The sequence below is a fragment of the Anomalospiza imberbis genome, chromosome 4 (genome assembly GCF_031753505.1).
Source record: "Anomalospiza imberbis isolate Cuckoo-Finch-1a 21T00152 chromosome 4, ASM3175350v1, whole genome shotgun sequence".
NCBI lineage: Eukaryota > Metazoa > Chordata > Aves > Passeriformes > Viduidae > Anomalospiza > Anomalospiza imberbis.
This window is the reverse complement of record NC_089684.1, coordinates 118,757-139,629: the sequence shown is the minus strand read 5'-3', so window position 1 is coordinate 139,629 and position 20,873 is coordinate 118,757. Positions and strand designations below refer to the sequence as shown.

Here is a 20,873-nt window from a genome sequence, read left to right as displayed (position 1 = left end):
ACATTTGTCTGTGTGCTGGCTTTGTACAAAGTAAAGAGCACAAACAAAAAAGAATAAAGCAAATAACAACAAAATCCACCAAAAAAATCTCAGTTAAACAGACCCTGAATCAAAATTGCAGATCTGAACGCTCTGAGTATCCAGGAAAAACCAAACAGTCTAATCAATGCAGATGAAGTAAAATTTCACTGTTTACTCAGTGAAAGTCACTAGAAGAAACAACAAACCAAAATGAATTTGGTATCAGTTTTATATCCACCCAAACCATTCTATGGCTATCAAACATGACCATGTAGGATTTGATGTAATTCCATGTCTTGGTCTTGTTACTACTTTCTGTGGGAGATGCTTTTCTGCATCGTGTGCCAGACAGACCTCAAATAACACTGAATCCCAAGAGCTGAACTTGATGTGTTCTGCACAATGGTAAAGGACACGAGTATGTTTATTTTACTAGAAATAAAAAACTATTAGTCTGCTGGAGTTCAGGCTTGTTTTGAAAGAATCATTTCCTTCCAAATCACTGGGTGACAACAAAGAGGGGATGTATAAACCCCATGTCAATAGTCCTTTTGGACAGGAACTGTGCTTGAAGGAAGCTGGGCTGAAATCTCTCCTCTAGGCATATTGCAAAAGGTAATTCAGGACTTTTAGGCAAAAGCAATTGTCATCACCCTAAAATCACTAAGGCAATACAGCAAGAGCTAAACTGTGGCTTCAGTATAGAATCATATTGATTCAGCATAGATCTATGCTGAAAAGCAAAAAGTTTAAAGAAGCCAGGTGGACCATATTATACACACTGTAGCCAATGCAGGCTGTCTGCTACCAGATAAGATTTTCAGTCACAAAACAGTTAAGCAGAGAAACTGGAAACACTGAAATCTAAATTTGACAGAAAGCTCACAATCTAAAGCTGCCTGATGTCTCTCCAGCTTCAGACAAACTTAAGGTCTTTGTTAGAAGGGGATGGTTAAACAGACTGACACCTCCCGAATGAGCACAGGATTTTACCACTCCTCCATCTTGGCCCAGTCCTACAAATTTCCTTCCCCTTCCTCCTTGTTTTGATCAGAATGCCTTCTGCTTGCAGCACCTCACCATCTGGTCCAGCCCAAAGGTACATCCCTGCTTTATCAGTTCAGCACCTCTTTTCACAATTTCCCTTGAAAATGCACATGCCAAATAAGGAGAAATTTCTTCCAGATGTCAGGAACTGAACATGAACTTATACAGAGAGAGGTGATATTATGTGATGAGAACACTGTGGGATAATTAGAAATAGAAAAAAAGTCTTCATTTAGAGGTCAGTGTTGAGCTGTCTGTCAAAACATTTTAAGTATTTAATGTCTCCACAGAATTCCCCACTCTAACTATGCCATCCAGAATTCATCTAAACAAAGACTTGGGAACATTTCAGAAATATGGTCTATGTATTGAAGAAAAAAACCTAAAACGATGATAGAGACAAATCTCCCTTAAATCCAGCTTGGTCCTAGGATTTGTCCTATCCAGCTCCAAGGGAGTGCCTTCCACACCCACAGCTTTCCTAACAGAACTGGGTGCACCCCACCATGAGATATCAACTCAGCATTCCTCCCTGTGGGGACAAAAGTGAAGAGATACCCTTTGAGCTGGAGCTACAAACTCCATGAAACACAAATGGGGCATTTTCTAGATTCAAGGCATGTTTTTCAGCTCCTCACCACTGCAACTTTCCTTGTACAATAGGAACAAAACAGATGCACCTCTTGTTCCAAAATGCAAGTGTGGTACATGCACATGATTGAATGCTTGCTGCCATAGTAGTGGTTTATGACTTACTACATTTAGCCTGGTTCTTTGTAGCTGCATAATATATATTATTTTGCTTCACAAGAGACTAAGTCTGGTTTTGATTAGGCTTACAGAGAGCTGTCAGAAAGTCAGACTCGAGCAAATAAGCCCCTGTAGGTTCTCTTGGAAAAGCCCATAAAATGTCTGCTGTTCATTTAAATTAGGCTCCGAAAGAAACACAAACCTGAAGGCTGCCAGTGTTTATACATTTGTTTAAGATTTTTTTTTTTCTTGTGGGGCAGAGGAGGCTGGGAGAGAAGTTATTCTGGGAATAAGCCTAGTCAGAGAGCAGCCATGAGCCCAGACCCTCATTCCTGCACACAAAGCAAAGGAAAAACAGGCTTATGCAGGCATCCTGAGCTGTAGCAGAAATCCCTCCCATGAATTTAAGCCCAGCAGTGGAGGAGCAGCACAACTATTTTGCAGACATTTCTGAAACCACTAGGTTGTGGCAGTGGCTAAAGTGAGTTCTGAGAATACTTTCCTGTATCTGGATTGCTTAATCACAGTTTTTCTACACATCTCTGAGCCTTGGTTGAGCAAATCTGCCTGGGCCACAACCCAGATGGCAAGGCAAGATTTCCCACGGCACCTGAGCTCCTCCACATCTAGCTCAGGCTGCCAAGGGGCTGCCATTCCCAGAATGCGGTACCTGTCCTACACTTAAATGCCCCTACACACAGTAACATTTTGCCCTGCTTAGAATGGATATGTCAACCAGCCCCTTTACCTTGTAGTGTACAAGATAAATTTTCTTAAGTGCTCACTGGTTTATATATCCATGCCAGGGGTGAGGGCTGCAGTGCCAGCTGAGATGATGACATTGCTGTGTCATCTTCAACTCTCACTCTGTGCTGTCTGGAAGTCTCCTTCCAGTTGGGTTTACTTTGGAGGCATCACTTGAGCGCCTGTCTCTGCTGCTTCTGAGCCAAGCAGGCTGGCTGCTCCCTGCCCCTCTCCCTTTCATGTATGCACATGTGGAGCCACAGCTCTCCTACACCCCTGACCACACATTCTCCATATGAAAATAATAGGCTCAAAATTTCATTTCTTTGCTCTGTCTCATCTGGGTCCCAGAGGCTCCAGCATGTCCCTTCTCCATGAGCAGATCCATGGCTCTCCTCCAGAGCCTTCCTCCAGGAGCCTGCCTGCACATTTCCCCGCCCAGCACCATCCCTCAGGTTTTGGGGTCCTATCTCCTACTACTGGGCTGCCATAAATCCAGCATTGCCTCCCAAAGCCTCTGGCTGCATATTTTTCCTGGGGGATTCACCTGACCACTGCATGCATATGCACACACTGTTTTTGTCTGCAGCTCCTGCTTGGCACTTTCTCAACATGTTTTTAACCTCCCAAGCAGGGACAGAGGACAGGAACAACCTCTGAGGTCTCTGAGGGTGCAGAGCCTCCCCCAGGACCTCCACCAGCTGCTACTCTTGACCTCTTCAGGGGTTAAATAAGCCCTGTCCCAGTAAAAGTGTCCCAGCCTTGAGGCTACCACTCTAGGGGGCAGAGAGGACATATTTCCTCAGGATTTTGATGACTGCTAATTATGTAATAGTTTGAGAAATAAGTAAATCTAAACAGAACTTGGAGGTCCTGCACACCTGTCTTTGACCACTCTAGATCAGCATTTAAGTCCCAGCAGGGAAACTAGTATCTTGGACCCCAGCAGGAGAGAATTCCTCTTTCCCTTCTTTTTTCTGTCTGGCCATCCACTCAAATGCTTACAGAGGTGTTGTAGCTGCTGCATCTAAGCTACCAGAACAAGGTACCTTGCTGCCCACTGCAGGGTCCTGGGGACAGTTTGGGAGTCCCTCAGTACTGAAACTTTCTACGAATTGTTCTTGTTGTTAGCAGGAAGGTGGGAAGGCACTGGTTGGCTCTGCAGGGCAAGTGACAGGTGCTGCCCTCTATTCACTCCAAACCTCTCCTTCCCACTACATCAGGGTCAGGCTGCATTTGGCCGAACACACACATGCTAATTGTAGAAAGCAGTTAATAGGCACAAAGCATTATCTGTATCTTATCTAGTGTCAGCATTTGATTTATTGTTCCCAAAGACTGAGGCTTTTCAGACTTTCATTTTAATTGGGAGGAACAATTGCCAAAAGCAATTTCTCTGAGGCAACTTTCACCATTTGTTGCAGTATTCATTTATCTGATATTATTCCAAGGCTGGGTTAAAAAAAAAAAAAAAGCCAAACCCAAAAAAACAACAACAGCAACAAAAACCACCCTATAAGAACAGCCCATCTATTCAAATTCTGAGAAGTCTCCTAGACAGCAGCTAGGGGGGAAGAGCTGACCTTATGAAAAATCTCCTGTCCTTGGCCCAGCTGAATCTCCCATGCAGCTTTTCTCCCTTTGTGCACTCCATGCTTTAGGGAGATAAGGAGGAAGCTACTTTTAAGCCTATTCAAAAATAAGGGAAAAGTGTACAATTACCTTCAAGAACATTTAAAGGCCCACATATTTTAGGGGTGACTTAGGAAGGCTCTTAATAAGAGGCAATCTGTCTTTTGATCATATTCCCCCTAATCCTTCCTCCCTGTCTTTATTATGCATAGGAAGTTGTGCATGTTAACACTCATCCAGAAGCCTGGGTTGTTTTTATTTATATGAAATGATGGAGCTGTTCTAAGTGCACAGTACGTGGGCACAGAGAGCGACTGATGCTGTGCAACAGGAGGGTGGATGGGTCTGCAGCCGACTCATGGGACTAGGGGAGCACGTTGCACCAAGCACTGATAATGGTAAGGCTGCATCCGCTTTGCAGACTCAGCACCTGTAAAATCCAGCCCTGCTCCACAAAAGTAGGGTTCCTTTTGGTTCCTGACCTAAAGATTTTAGTCTGAAAGCTGCACAGTAGATGAACTGTGAAGGAAGACCCATGAGAACAATAACACCATCCTGTGGGTGCACAGAGATTTAGATACATGAACAGGGTATTTCAGTGACAGAGGGAATCCTGTACATGTTGACTGCTTGACTGTAACTGGTTGCATGATTCAGACAAGAAGCGATGGCACAAAATAGCCTGGGGAAAGTGCCATTCAACCAAGGGAACAGATTTCAAAGCTCTGGATGATGCAGGACTTAAGAGATAAACAGCACAAATCCAGAATCATGGCAGAAAATATTTTTAGAAGGGCATTTTTTTCTCTGACAAGTGTTATACATATATTGTGGAGATGTCTATGAAGGCCCTCGTCAAATCTAAGGGGTAGGCAAACATAACTAAGAAAATAATCATGTCTCATGAAATGAGAGCCATGTCATCAATAAATAAAAAGGCAAGGTTAGATGACTTAAAATATTTCAATGTTATTTAAAGCTCTTGCTGCAAACCATCAGGAACATAACTTCTATTCTTTTCATGAGGAATTCCTAGTATTTCATTCTGTTAATACTGACAGAGATCTGTCCATTGAAAGGTGTCCAATATTTCAACGAGTTTATAGTGATACTCTTCACATTTACTTCTCTTGGCAAAGTGGACATAAATAGAGTTAAGAAAGATCTTTTCCTTTGCATTATCAAACTCCAGGTAGCTACTCTGAAACTTTGTAAGGCTGGTTACTAAAATCTGTTCAGGCAGCTTAATGCGAAGAATCACCCTGCAGTTTTAGCAATAGAGGAACACACCATGATGCACTATGGCATTCACAGACACCATTGTCATGGTGTGTGGGCAAATGGATGCCCAAAGTTCAGCATTTCTAAAACAACCATGCCATTCATATGAAAAGCATTTAGACATGAAAAGTCCACAAAAAATGTGTAGATGAATTAAGTTCTAGGGGGGAAAAGACTCATCAATTTGAAACAACTGAGGATAATGAAACTTATTAACTGATCACAGATAATGAACCACTTCCCACAGACACAGTACAATGGTACAATGAAACTGATAAGTGTACGATACATAGCCCTTGTCAGGCCTTATCCTGAATACTGGGCACCGTTTCTAGGCATCTGTACTCAAGAAAGATGGACTGAAACAGAAATACACCCAAGCCACCCAAAAAGGACAATCAAAGCAATGAAAAACCTCTCTTCAGAGGAGATGGAAAGATTTTGGTGGTTTTAGTTCAGAGAAACAAAAACTAGGAGAAAAGATGACTGCTCTCAACAGTAGGACAAATACCAAAGGCAGGGAACAAGGACTTCTGAAGATAATCACACTAGCAGAAGAACAAAGAGGTATAGCCTCTTTGGCTATAGGAAATGAATACATTTGGGCTGGATACAGAAGAAAACTTCAAAGCATTAGAGAAATGACATTCTGGACCAACATTGCAATTAAAGACAGAGCATGGTGCTAAACAAACTTTCTTTTAAAACAGTAATTAATAAGTTGAAGAACATAATTATCCAAACCAGTTGTTGTGACAGCAGCATTCCCTTCAGCTGTAACCTGAGGGTTCAGCAGGTGCAATTGACTCTATCTTTGATTAGAAAATGAACAGACGTGCAGCTAAAAGCAGTGAGTAGGTTCCTGATTCAAAGACTTTGCAGACACCATTAGAAAAATATGTATTTCAGTCATAGACAAAGGGAATAACGAAGCAACTTGACAGTCAGCCATCATGACAGAAAAATCACACACAAGGTAACAATTTTGCAAGCTGCCACTTTCTTGAACTAGATAAGAACTAGGAGTAATTTTAAAAGAACAAATGTTAAGAGAAGTTAATTTTCAATCTGAATTTCAGTTTGGGATTTGTTTTTATATGTTCTTTGAGAAGATTGGTCATAATACAACTAGATAAATACCATTCACTTAGGAAAGACTCATTAATGTAACTTTGAAAAACTGACCCCTCAACAGGAAAAAAACCTAAACTCAAACAGTTTCTCCAATAATGTATTGATAGTGATGTTCATCTTACAACACATGTGTCAGGGTTTTCATATTCTTATCAGGCAGCAAACTTCAATAGTTCAATCAGTAAGCTAATTCTCCATTTGACATCTGTTGATACTGCTTCAATCTGTGACTATTATGCATTTACTGGCAAACTTTATGATGGCAACAGCTTTTAAAACTGCAGTTGAAATTAAAAGCTGATTTTTCTGTTCCTAAGGCAACAGTGCCATCTCGTGGGAAATATTCAGCTTTGTGTCCTATGCTGGGCAAAGGAGTCTGAAGCCTTTCTTAGACAAACAATTCCTCAAGAAAATGAGATGTAGGCTTTTGGGATTTTTTACCTAAGTTGGTTCCCTCAGGCTAACACATAAACTTTCATCTAAAATGCCCACTAGCCCTTTCTAGTCATTCTGGTAAAGTTTCATAAGGTTTTTGCTCTGCTCCAAGGTGTTCTACAAACCACAGCCCCTGTCTGGGTACATGCCAAGGGAGCACAAGTCCTGCATCCTGCCAGGAGGGTCCAATGGGCAGGAGGGACAGCACCCAGCCCAACTGTAAGTAGTGCTACTCTGCATTGTCCAGCAAGACCAGCCTCGCTGACCAAGTCCATGCTGTGAGTCCTTGGCTTTGCTGCACGTTACACACACACAAAATAGCCAGTCACATCTTAACCCTGCTTCTCCTGGTAACATTTTTGGATTGCTTTATCTGATTTTGTGCCTCTTCTCCTTTTAATGGCTTTTTCCCTCAGTTTCTGCAGAGTCAAAACAAAAACATTTCACAAGCCAGAGAGCACCAGACATCTTTTACATTTAAAATGCTCTCTGTCCTGCAGAGTGTAAACAATGAGGATGCATCTGGTTTTTCCACAAGCAGTGGGTCTTCTTTATTTCCATTTTAATAACAGGGGTTATGCTTGCCCTTTTCCAGTCTATGTGAACTTCATGGGACTGCCATGACTTCTCAAACATGATGGACAGTGGCTTAGTCACTTCCTTGGCCAGTTCCTGTGGATGTTACTCATAAGGTGCACAAGTGTACCTTATGTGCACCTTAAGGCTCCTGAGATGTTCTCAAACTCATTTTCCTCTTACAGCAGACAGTTCTTTGTGGAATCTCATCCTGCTAAATTCTTTACCTCAGATGCTTTTACAGAGTGTTTTGACCTCAGACTGTGGCAGACAGTATATTATACTGAGGCGGGGCACCTGCAGGCTTGTAAATGTTTATAGTTTCTCCTGTTTACTTCCCATTCTACCTGCTTTTTTTAGAATAGAGGGTTTACACTGGGCCCCTGGTGAAGCTGACTCTCTGCCCACAATGGCTGGAATTCCTTGCTGCTATTCCTTCAGGTGTTCTCCACTGACCTGCACACCCTCTCCAGGCTCTGGTCATCTCTTTCTGGCTCAGAGAGCCAACCTGTATGAGTGGGATTGGTATGTCATCCCACATCTTATCACTGTTAAATCTCTTCAGGTCTCTCCAATTTTTACCCCTAAAGTGCAATAAATGTCCACAGTAAGAGATAACTGGACAGGATTTTTTCACTGTATTCACAACAATTACTGATCTATCAATACAGTATGAAAGCCCATTAAGTGAAACACTGAAGAGGCCTCAATCAAATACTTCAAGCCTACAAATATTCAGTGGCACACTTTCAAAATACTTCTAGTATCAAACTACAAATTTTTATTATAATGATTTCTAAGTAAGAATGTATTTAAACAAGGACTATTACTGCCTTGCTAAAGGACATGTGAGCATTCATCCATAAATGTCAATTAAGCCCTGGGGATTGCTGGAGTTTATGACTGCTCTGTGCAACTTCTGCATTGTAGTTAGAAAATTCAGTTTATCACAAGGATGTATTAAAAGGCTGCTGTGTGAGACTGCCACATCCTATGATTATTGCTATTTTCTAAAACTGTAAATTAAGCACCAATTAATTACATTGTTTTCAAGTGACAGCTAACCTCAACACTCTGCAATGTTCACCATTTAGGTTATACTAAACATCCTATCAAGATAAACTGCATCATTTGGAATCTGGGGGAAGCAAACATTCTAGATGCAATAATTCTATCTCCACCTGCAAGATTACATCATGGGTTCTTCAGAGCTTTGCAAATTTTGCCAAATGATCCTGTACTGCATGCACTTTTTTTTTTTAATCAAAAGAGTTTCATTTCTAAAATTATAAATAAGCCTTTTATAATTCTAAAAAAACACACTGAACACAACCTCCATTTGGAGTGACAATTGCCATTCGCATTATTGAGAGATTTGAGGTATTTCTGAAGAGAAATGGCACCAGCAAAGTTGTTGAATCCAGATGTACTGCACTGCAGGAAGATGTTCAGTTAGCAGCGCCCTGTGGAAGAAAAAGATACATTTCAGTGCAACTGTATTTTCTAAATCTCTAAATTGGGTTGGCCCAAGATAGGCACAACTCATACTTCCTGAAATCCCTCACTTCACTGCCACCATGTAGCCGTCTCTTTGGAATTTGAAAGGCAGGAAGACAGCAGGTGTGCAGCAGCAAACTGTCTCTTGTGTAGGGAAGGAAGCAAGTTTCACTTACTACAGCACTGGCCACAGTGAAGGCAACCAGCAGAGAGAAACCATGACAATGGTCCAAGTAGAGTGAAAAAACAAGCTTTCCTCCATGTAAGAAATCTCAGCCTTTTTCCGTACATAAAAAAAGGGCTACCCAATTTAAGATTTCGGCAAGTATTTTAGAATCAGAGACATTCAACATGTTATTCTGTTCAATTGTTCAAGGGCTTAATGTGAAAACCATGAGTCACTAGGAACTAACACGCCCACTTACTTTTGACCCTCACTGTTGAAAGACTGCGGCTTCGAGCCACCTGCAAGACAAACAGAAAAGGAAAATCAGGTGTGCTAAAGAACTGTAACCAAGAAAGCCACCTAGGGACCCATCAACATTCAGAAAATCTGCACATCAGTGCAGCTTACTAAGTCAAATACAACAATTTTCTATTTTTTTTCACAGCCTGAACACACACATGAAAAAGGGAGCCCTACACAGAGCCTCTCACATTTTCAATAGTCACATTTTAAGTTGAGGGCACATATGTCCATTTAATAAGATGGGCTAACAATTAGAAAAATATACACCTTTTTAACAGAAATAATTAAAAATGTTTTGCAACTATATGATATGCAGAACTCTGCTAAAGTTTCACATATCTTATTTGTACCACCTTCCCTTCCTGCTCACCCTACACTTATTTTTCACTCCCTTGAAGCATTTAGTAAATTAGGAGTAAATTTAGGGTACTAATTCCAGGAGGCAGGAACTATGTGTTTTATATGTACTCCAAAATGACTGAAACACTTCCAGATGATGCAGTTATTTATTCAGAAGAGCACTAAAGCAAGGGGAGTAGGGGCAAAGCAATATCAGAGACACAGTTGATACTTCTGAGAATTTAACTATAATCTACTTCTCATTCAGTATCTCTACTGATCATTATACCAGGCAATAACAATCTGTCTGTTCAGCTTCACCTCATTCAAGACCATAAAGCAAAGGCACTTATCCCCAGTGTCAAAACGAACATGTGGCACATCAGCATTTTTAACAGGCTGTCTACATTCCTAGTTAAAATACTTGATGCTGTTAACACTACAAACATTCAGCTGAGGCTTACTTGACCACACAGCAGAGGACGGCCACAGCTGCAGCTTCTGCTTCTAATTCTGCATCTGCGAGGACACTACAAGAGAAAAGTTTGACAAACCTCTTATGACAGAGAAGGTTTAATAAAGACAGACTCTGCAAGCAGATTTGCCATGCTGGAGACAAGGTTTGAAGACAGAAAGGAAACAAGCTTTCTCCTTAGAACAGGCTCTGACAATCTGCATAATTAATACATTAAGGAAAAGGGAACTATTTAACCGATATACAAGATGAGGCACTAAAACCCAATTGATATTTTATGTACTACTCCACCCATATAGGGAACAGTTAAAAACGTATCTTTTTAAATTTTAGAAACAGTGTTGAAATCCACTGACTTCCCTTAACATATTTCTTTAACAAAATACGTACCATAACCATTTTTTTAGTGACTACCTCTCCCTTCACAACTACAGTACCATCTTCTATCAGAGCAGGCCACACGTGATAGGCCACAAAGGGAGCTGTGAAATCTGAGTCAAAGCTACGATAGTACCTGTTGAAACAAACAGTACAAGAAATGTCTGCATATGAGTGCCAAAAGGTAAATATGTTCCAAATCATCACTGCTGATAAAAAGTAGCTACAGCTCTAATATATTTCCACATCACAAAAGTATGTATTCTTTATGTGATCCTGTAAAAGAAATGGTCTTGGAAGACAGACTTAGCAGAATATACTGTTTAATTATACTGACAGACATTCTAATAAAACCATCTCACACTTCAGAAGGCCACTAGACCTCAATTTTTGCATAAGCCCCACACAAGCCAGGGCCTCTATGTCCACTGACAGATTAAACCTTCTAAGCAGCAATTTGGCAGACACAGTCATCCCCTCTTCCTGGAATATCTTGCTAGAACAACCCCCCTAAAAGGATAAATAACACATTTGGCTTTATGGAGTCAAACTCAGAACAAATACGAAATAATAGAAATTGTATTAAAAGCAATGCATCTATACTTTAGTAATGTATTACAACAGCAAGTTATATAAAACAATGTCATAACCAGAGGCACGAAGCAAGGCATAGGGTACAACGATGTTTGGCTGGTCCTTTGTAGAATGCTATCACACATAATGAACAGAGATATTTTAATTTCTACTATTTTAATTTGCTCCATCTCTGTGTACCACATATACATGTTACACATGTAAACATACACATAAGCCACATTTATCTAGCTAGATAGACAGATGTGAGTGTCTCCCACAGCAGCACACAAAAGCACATTAGATATGGTTTCTTAAGGCCATACACACCAAGTAGGTGGAGAAAGCATCTCAAGACTATACCACAGTGTTAGTGCTTCTTAATTTAGCCAATAGCTTTGAGTGTCAAAAGCTAACTGTCCTGTATTTGGATAGGATCATTGAGTAGTCCTGTATGATTTTGCACTCTCTGTTGAAAGTCTACTTTCATCTTCTCTATTTCTCTCCTTGACTTCTCAAGCTCTTCACAACCTGGGTTCCATTTCTAAATTATTACTAGAAACCTCCTTAGTGATGTAAGGTGTTTCACTTTTTAGAGCAATTTTTTATGACCTATCAATTCCATTAATTTTCTTGACAACATGGAAGCACCCTACAGTTCTATGTCTGCTAAAAAAGCAGCTTGACCCTATAGAAGAAAGAAATATTATTAACAAAATTCCCACTTTTAAGAGGCAGTTTTGGTTTTGCCCAGCTCTAAACCAGAAGAGATGGGAGCATATTAATACTGGTATGTTTTACAGCAGCCACAGCCTGGAGGTTGCAGCATACATGTTGATGATCCTGGTAATGACACCAACTGCCAGATCTCAGTAAATATGACTTTTACAGAACAGGCCAGTAAGGAGGAACAAAGATGCAAACATTTTAAAAAAGGCAGATAGAGACTAAACAGGGAAAGCTGATGATAATTTTCTTCTTAAATGACAAATTAAATGTGTTCTTGAGACTGAAGTTTATTCAGAAAATTGCTCTGCTATTCACTAAAAAAAAAATTAATGCTTGTGTACGTGCTAGCATTTATACACTATCCTAAATCTTAAAGACATACCAAATTCACTACAGGCCAGGAGGTTTTGCCCCAAATTAATGTTTAGCAATCTTGAACTGCTATATTAATTAGGAAACAAGTAGACTACAAAACCTTTAATGGTAAGAGTCTGACTGAATATAAAGACTTCTTACATGTTCCTGTTGAAGCATTCTCCATCAACACCAAAGGCAATATCAAGAGGAGGAATGAGTGTCTGCATTGAAAAAGCCAAACAGCACAACTCTCGAATCAAAGCACTGATCACAACGAAATCAACTTGTTCTGGACATGGAAGCTTTGGGTTCTTGTTCATGGTGCAAACTACTTCCTGAAAATAAACATACATGAGTAATTTGCATTCGCTAACAATTTTATTCACAAGCAAGTATAGAAATCCCCCCTAAATATGCCTCTCAGCTTTCTACATTTAAAAATCAGTATAAAAAGTTCATAGTAATGTTGCCCTGGACTATTCCAGAAAACAACAGCTTCAGAAAGAATGTGCTGCTATAAACAAATCAAACAAGCTATTACGAAGTCATACATATTCAAATCCTAGCAATATTGTTCTAGAAAGTAAACTGCTACAAAACAAAGTCCATTCAGTAACTCTTTTCTCCTTCAGGTTACAGTGCATTTCTAATGTACATAGTCTGAATTTACTAGCTCCTGAAAGAGATCACCACGAAAGAGATCACTTTCCCACTGCCCTTGACTTACATGGACACTGGAACAAACGTCATACAGATCCTTGTGGTAAGCTATATAATCCAGGACAGCAACTTCAAGTGACGAAGGTCCCCCTCTGTGACATACAGCCAAAGTGTCTTTTACATTTATTTTGACCTTCCAGAAGGCCATCTTTGCCGCACGGAAAGATTCCTGCAAACATAAAGAACACGTGGGATATCTAGGTGGTTTCAAGGGAGCCAATTAAATTAAAAAAGCACATAGCTACAAGCATAAGGAAAGCATGATATGGAAAGATTTTTAGCTTTGTAGTGTTGTAGCATTTAATACAGCAATCCCAAAAGAATTTTTCTAACTAAGGCAATGTTGATCACTATCATCTATTTTTCAGACCAAATCAGTCTTCTTTTAGCACCTGTACAACAAATCATGGACCCTGTTCCAATCTTGGGACAGGTCAGGTAGGACACTACATTGAGAGTTCAGTGTGGAAGTGTGAGGGGAAGAAAGAAAAATCAAAATAAAAAAAGGAAGAAAGTTTTTCTGCACTTGACAGAAATGCTAATTTACCCACAATTTAATCCAATGCAGACATAGTGGTTTACAACACACCTCCAGAATATTTCTTTCTTACCACAGCTGCAATGTATATTATCTTCTGCACCGTCTCCAAGTCACAGAAGTATCGCTTCAAGGCAGCCTCTGCCTCCAAGCGTTCTACAGTATAAATGAAGTTGTAGCGAGCTATGAGGCAGGCGCGGTGTGAAGCGCTGCCCCGCCTGAGCCGCGGAGGTGAGCAGGGCCTCACGCAAAGGGCACGGCACGTGGGAGGACGGACACAGGGCCTCACACGGCACGTGGGAGGACGGACACAGGGCCTCACACGGCACGTGGGAGGACGGACACAGGGCCTCACACGGCACGGCGGAGGAGAGCAGGTCCTCACACGGCACGGCGGAGGAGAGATACAGTTCCTCAGACGGCACGGCGGAGGAGAGCAGGTCCTCACACGGCACGGCGGAGGAGAGATACAGTTCCTCAGACGGCATGGCGGAGGAGAGCAGGTCCGTGCAAGCCTATGACACACGTGCAAAGAAGCTTTATGTCACTTTACCATCCTCAGATGCTTTTCCCTGAGGCGGATTTCATTTTTACAAGGGTAAGGTGAGACTTTGAGCCGAAGTAATTAAAGAAGCTACAGCTGGTTAGTCTAATATGAAGGCATTTTCATAATACGCTTTATGGGCTAAAGCATAAATGGTAAAAGTAAAGTAATTTGTAAAGCATGTAAGGCCAAGCACTTTGTTCCTAGGAAACACACTTTTAACTAGTAATATTTTGGAGATTTGTTCCTCTTTCAGTAGCACTGAAGAGTATGGCTGAAGTCAAACAAGTGAAAATTGACCACTATAATTACAGGGCAGAATTCTTTAAAAGAGGACTCATCAACAAAAAAAACCTCTCTATTTCATACAGTTGCTGTCCATGTATTTTGTAAAGGTGCATTATTTGCTGTTTTGTCTGAAACCGAACATAGTTGCTTTAAAATAAAATATTTGGGCACTAGAACAAATGATCTAAAGAGTTTATGTACCTTCATAACAAAGTAAAAAAGCTTGGCTTTTGTTTATATTTCAATTTAAACTAGGAAAAAATTCATGCTACCTAACATGACCAAATTCTATGATTCAGTGACTTCTCTGAGTAAGGCCTCTACCTGCTCTGGATAACAGACTTTTTGCAATCCAGCATAGCAATCTCATCCCGCAATTTTTCAATCTTCTGCTCATAGTTATCCAGTTGCTGTAACCTCCTTAAGCTGCACTGTTCGGCACGGGAAGCCTTCAGACTTAATCACACAGAACAGTCAGTCACAAGATGTCCTTCTACCAATGTAAACTATCTATCAATTAATCCTCATCATCAAACAACAGGAGCAGAAAAAAGAGGAAAATTGTTGAGCAAGCTCCTTAATGCTTGCTGAATAATTTCAGCATGCTTTCCTTATGCTGAAACACAGGAAAAATCCAGAGTTTAAAAACAAATGAAACAAAGTAGACCCTTGATCTTACTTTAAATTGCGTAAGTGTATTGTGGCAGGAAAGTGGATATAGTACTGTGTGCTATAGGAAAAATCACTGGTTAACATTTGGTGTCTTTATGGTAGCTCAGATGAACAGGTCTAAAAGAAACTATTTTTTTCCTCACATTTAAGATATTAACCATCTCAGTTTTCTTTCCTACAGATTAAGAACCTATGTATTGTCTTCTATCAGGTTCTTGGGCTCTTTTCTTTGCTGTAATATATCAGTCAGTCAAAAGATATCACAGATGTTATTCAAGTAATACCAAAAGCTAACAATTCCTCTCCTGCTGTCCCCAAAAGAAGGAGTGATTCTTAAAGATTGGCAGACAACCAGTGAAGCAAGTTTATCTTCCGTCCTTTACTCTTACTTAATATTAAAAACTATCCCAAGATCTCTGCTTTCCCTCCAAACACCAGTATTACTGTTGTTTTTCTCTTACCAAAAGTGGAAAGAAAAAAGAAAATATATTTTCTATTTATTTTGAAGGTATTCACTCTGTTCTTCCTTTTCTTTACTGGAGGACCCTGGTGAGATTTCTGAGGATCTGAATCAACAAAAACTCTAACACTTATCAAATGACAGGATTCTTGTTCCACCTTTTTAAGGAACAAGCTGACTGAGATGACCACAGGTAATAAGGCCAGCAACATCTGCTTAAGAGGAAAGACTGCGCAGTTCCATCCTAAGTCAGCTCCTTCAGGAAGGACTTCTAGCAGAACAGAAGTAAAAGAGGGCTAAAGAATTCTACTGTAAAGGACAACTGGGAAAGAAAAGCAGATTTGGGAAGATGAGCTCTAGAAATAGGAATGGGAAAAATCCAAACTGATATTCTTGGGATCACTTAGTAAGGGCATGAAATTATATCACTTAATGTACTGACCCAAGACTTGTGGAACACTCATTGTTCTCATGCTAATAGATGCATGAGAATGTGTCTGCCACTTGAAGCTACCTCTTAAATGGCCCTAGAACTGGTAATAACTGCACAAACTTGTATCTGAAGCAATTTAGTAATTTTTATATTATAATGCTCCATAAAATATGTTTTATGCAACTAGGCAAAAACTCTTCAGACCTAGTCACTTATCTGGAAATCCAACTCTCTTCCTCCATCTCATGATAGTGGCTTTTATCTTCTTGGATATTTACACATCAATTACATTGCATAATTAATTGTGACATGTTGTAGGTCCTTCAATAAATGTTCCACTGTAGCTACTCAATTGATTTTTTATTTAGGGTTTGCTCAGCATGCAACATTTCATAGACCATAACTTCACATGGGATTGTCATGGACTATACAAAACCTTTTTATGTAGAATACTGGCATGTTTTTCAACACCTCTGCCAAAAGCAAAACCTACCAAGTCAATTTATGAATGTGGGTGTGACTGCATCATTTGTACACCACTTTGGATATATACACACGATACAGAGTTAATATGCATTTTTAAACTCTGGTTTTAGGCCAGGAATCAAACATTTTACAAATCTCCATCAATATTTAGACGTCAAGGGGAAAAAACCAAAAAGCAAATAGAAAGAACTGCAGTTAATCTCCCTACTCTCGTTCCATCTGGCTGATCTGCACATGAGTTTCACTTAGTTTGTCCTCCAGGTCTTGCAGTTCACATTTTGGTTTGCCGGCCAAATCTCTCAGCTGTAGCTCTCCTTCAGTTGAATCCTACCAGGAAATGAAGTCACACTGCTTGAATGTTCTACCTTATAGATTCCCTCAGTAATGTACTAGAGCATTATGGGCAGATGCACTTCTAAATATTTCAGCAACAACCATTTCTAAAGAAACTGAGAAGAAAAGCTTATTGCATTCTCTCTGAGACATAAGCAATACCTTTCAGGCACACCAAAGAAAGACTCAATTATATGAAGTAAAATATTCACTTATTTTATACCTCATGGTAGAAATTATGGAAGGTCAGCATATGCAGATTTACTGCCTGAATCATCAGAACAAAGCATTTTGCAGATGTGTTGCACAGCTGGTTTTTTTCAGTTAGTCACCTTCTGACTGACTAAATCACCAACTCAAGTAAACTTTTTGGGAATTCATGTGTACAAAACAACAGAAAATGTTATTAGAACACAGAAGGCAAGTATTATCTTTCCAGAAAGCACACTACTATACATGCAGCTGCCTTTAACAAGCCATAGAACGGCCAGCTAGTACTGGAATTAAATAAGTAATTGTGCAACAGGCTTTTCTTTATATTTTGAATGTCACATGCAATTACAAATCTGTAACTGGTATGCCTGGTGTACTGTCATTTAATAACTTTGTTATTTTATATTTTGTGGGGGTTTTGGCAGACCACCACTCCTGCTTTATACTAGACTCTTAAGGGATATCACTTTTTATTTGTCCTGTTTTAATTGTGAAATATTTTGACAGAGCAGGTGTAAAAATGAGAAACCAAAGAACATGGAGACATCACTGTCAAATCTCAGGATCTTGAAGGTCTTCCCCTAGCCTGAATTAGCCAACTCTCTTATTTTCTTTCAAATCAGAAAGCCACAACAGATCTGTCTTTTCTGTTAGTATCAAACTGTTAATATTACAACCCCTTCAGTAAATACCAAATATATACAAACTCCAAATATCATGGCAGGAGCATGGTGGTATCATGATACACATGAACACTTCTTTTTTTCTAACACTCTAGGAAATAATATAATGTTAAGATATTCTTAGAGTTTTTTCCTTCAAAAAAAAAAAGTAAAAGGTGCTCACAGATTAATGCATGGAGTTTATGCACACCTATTCACAGTGTTATTTTTTCTAAAAGAGATATGGCATAAATACTTTTATGATGTCTCTGCAAATGTAAATGTAAATAGCAAATCTTTACCTAGAAAAGGAAAGCAGTATAATAACATAGACTTCTTATACAAAGTAAATTCCTCCATAATAGCATAGCTGTCTCCATAGGTGTCTCCACAAGCAACTAAGGACATATTTCATTAAGTAAAATCTGAGGGAGGCTAATATTAACAGAAAGTCATTAAAGCGCTTCCACAGGTATAAATCCACATAGTTCTAGTCCCTTAAAATAAGTTTCTTACACACCTGAGTGAGGTTGTCACTTCCTGAAGCAGCACAGCATATGCTTGGCAGGAGACAGCTTTTTATTTCTGCTGCACATTCATCTAAGAAAACACATAAAGAAATGGTGAGAACACTTACAGAAAAAGCCAGAGTTGGAAGAAAATGCCACATGTGAAATGTGTAAGTAATTAGACAAGGCACCAATTTACCTCCTTGAGATGTTTCATTGAGAATTGAGAAGAGCTGTTTTTGAATTGCAGTGTTCAGTTCTAATATTTCACAGCATCGGCTCAGATTTTCACCAGCAGAATTCATCTGTAAATGAATGTGCATTATTACATCTGTGTGGGCTTTCTTACTTAAAGTGATTCCTGTTACAATGGCATTTCCTCCCCCGCCCCCAATAATTTTATCTTCTCAACCTTTTCTTACTGGATCCATTAGAATACTCGTTTTTGAATACTCATTTCTAATAGGCAAATGAGCAATACATCAGGACTTCTATGACCCAGTTCATTCACTGCTTGAGAAAGCGTACTCCTTTTCCATCATAAAGAGGATGCAACCACAAGTTGTAGTTGACTTAAAATCTTCCAACAGTTATTAAAGTAATAATCTAGCAGATTTTTGGATTAAAAAAAATAGTCCAAAATCTGGTTTTCCATAATATCTGAATACATATAAGGCTCTTATATTGCTTTGTCAGCAGTCACATGAAGCCTCCACGCAATTTCTCCTGATTTTTAAGAGTTAGAAACTGAAACATATACTACTAAAGGAGCAAAACCCAGCATTATGCCTAGGAAACAGCAAAACTAACATCACTTTCAGCAAATGCAATTTTGAAAAGGAGTTGATGGGGTTAATCTGTCCAGGATACTACTGCACCTGCCAAAAGAATACACACTTTGCACCTGTTTCCCTTATCTTTACCTGTAACCTATGTTATCACCTTCCACATAGATCACCCTAGGTCTTCAGGTTTTAATGACTCCATATGGAGCTTCCAAATGACTCCAAGCTTCCAAAACAGCTGAAATTCCCACCCATGCCCCCATCAGCTTGTGTTTTGATTGCTGCAACACGCTTTCCTCAGGCCTTGGGGAGTACAGTAAACCTGCTCACCTCCACAAGAACACAGCTGCAGAGTGTGCTTTTCCAGCTCATTACAGCAATATAACACGGTATTTCCATCTGGCAGCTCCTCTTTTTCTGCAACAGCAGCCTGAAACTGTTCATCTTCCCAAGACCTGAAAGACTATTCCCAACCAACTTATGATGGAGAGGTCAGCTCCCACTGCTGCTCAGCCCTCCTAAGGTCCACCTGCAACAACCATTTGCAAGATTTTGAATGGCACAGAACTTTTCCTCCTCTGGCTTCCTCTGTGGTAGCTTTACCAGCTACTCCCAAAGTCCTTAAAACTGTCCTTTGCCATGAATCTTGCAGAGAGTTACACTGGCTATGTAACTGTAACTCCTATTCAATCGTGAAGTAAAAGAAAAAAAAACTGATTTCCCCTGAAAACGCTGCATCTCTTATTCTCACCAACCACAGCACACGCAGTAAGTGGTTACAGGCTCGTGACCAACTATCTGCATCCTGAAGGTACAGAAACCTGGGGATGCAGGAATGAAAACTCTGTCAAGATTTTTTTCCACTGAGCAAAGTCACAGCTGTGAAGTCTCATCTTTCCCTAATTTTACACCTTCTCTCCTGCTTCCACTGTTTCACCTCCTCAGTTTCCTGTTCCTCCTTCATGGATTCCTCTACACCCATTGCAGCCTTCTCCTCACTCCCGAAACTCTTCCCTCTCCCCCGTTCTGAAGCCCTTCGGCGGCCGTGCTGCCTTGCAGCAGCCTTTCACTCGAACAGGTTTCCCCTCCCCGAAGGGCTGGGATGCTGGATAACCCGTTCTGACTTTCAGCAGCCTTTCTCCTCACCTTCTCCTGACCGTTCCTGGGCCCCAGCCGATTCCTTCTGAGCACAACCGCACCCGTGCTCCTTTCACCTGCCGGTCTTCAACGCTCTCCTCTCTTCTAAGCACAGCCAGTACCGATCAAACCTCACTTTTAACCTCCGACCCTTGTTTTCAGGGAACCTTGTCACGGACAAAAAGCCAAACAACCGAGGCTGTGGGTGCTTCACAGGTGTTAAAACTGCGCTGACTGGATGCGCGTGCCGGGCAGTGTCCCAAAGCGGCCTGGGGAGCGCCGAGCGGGGGCCGCTGCCTCCGGCCCCGGAGCGACAGGACTCACCTCGTAGTTCTGCTGCCAGCTCTCCAGCTTCTGCTGCAGCTCCCGGGCGCTTCCCGCGCCCACCAGGCTCTTTAAGTCCTTGGCCATGGCCAGATGTCAGTTCGCTCCGCTGTCCCTCCGGGAGTGTTCTTCGGGCGGCGCAGGTGTAACGGAGACGGTAATGCCAGCCCGGCCCCTTTCCCGGGGCTGGGCCGCGTCCGAGGGTCTCTACAGCCGCGGTGGTGTCGCAGCGGCCGGCGCGGCGATGGCGGTGCCACGGTAAAGGGGACGGCGCGGGGCGCGTGGACGGCCCGCGGCCGCCAGGTGACGCTGCCGGGTAGTGCCGGCGGGCG

The 20,873-nt window shown here is 40.9% G+C and overlaps 1 protein-coding gene across 1 annotated transcript; it reads right to left on the bottom strand.

The window, feature by feature from the left end:
- Positions 1-8,954: 8,954 nt before the first annotated feature.
- SPATA18 (spermatogenesis associated 18) lies at positions 8,955-20,813 on the bottom strand. The gene is made up of 13 exons (XM_068189193.1): positions 20,542-20,813; positions 18,495-18,600; positions 18,307-18,386; positions 16,787-16,905; positions 14,850-14,983; positions 14,371-14,380; positions 13,769-14,210; positions 13,165-13,326; positions 12,597-12,772; positions 10,791-10,914; positions 10,390-10,455; positions 9,543-9,582; positions 8,955-9,083 (listed from the first exon to the last, which is right to left on the bottom strand). The coding sequence occupies exons 1-13, from the start codon at positions 20,626-20,628 to the stop codon at positions 9,073-9,075; spliced, it is 1,557 nt and encodes a 518-aa protein (XP_068045294.1). The 5' UTR covers positions 20,629-20,813; the 3' UTR covers positions 8,955-9,072.
- Between the last annotated feature and the right edge of the window lie 60 nt (positions 20,814-20,873).

Coding starts and splice junctions, on each gene's coding strand:
- SPATA18 (XM_068189193.1), bottom strand. CDS start 20,628: ATGGCCAAGGACTTAAAGAGCCTGGTGGGCGCGGGAAGCGCCCGGGAG. Junction 16,906..18,306: donor GAAGTGACAACCTCACTCAG/GTGTGTAAGAAA, acceptor ATTTCCTGGTAG/GATTCAACTGAAGGAGAGCT. Junction 10,915..12,596: donor GAATGCTTCAACAGGAACAT/GTAAGAAGTCTT, acceptor TTGTTTCAACAG/GTACTATCGTAGCTTTGACT.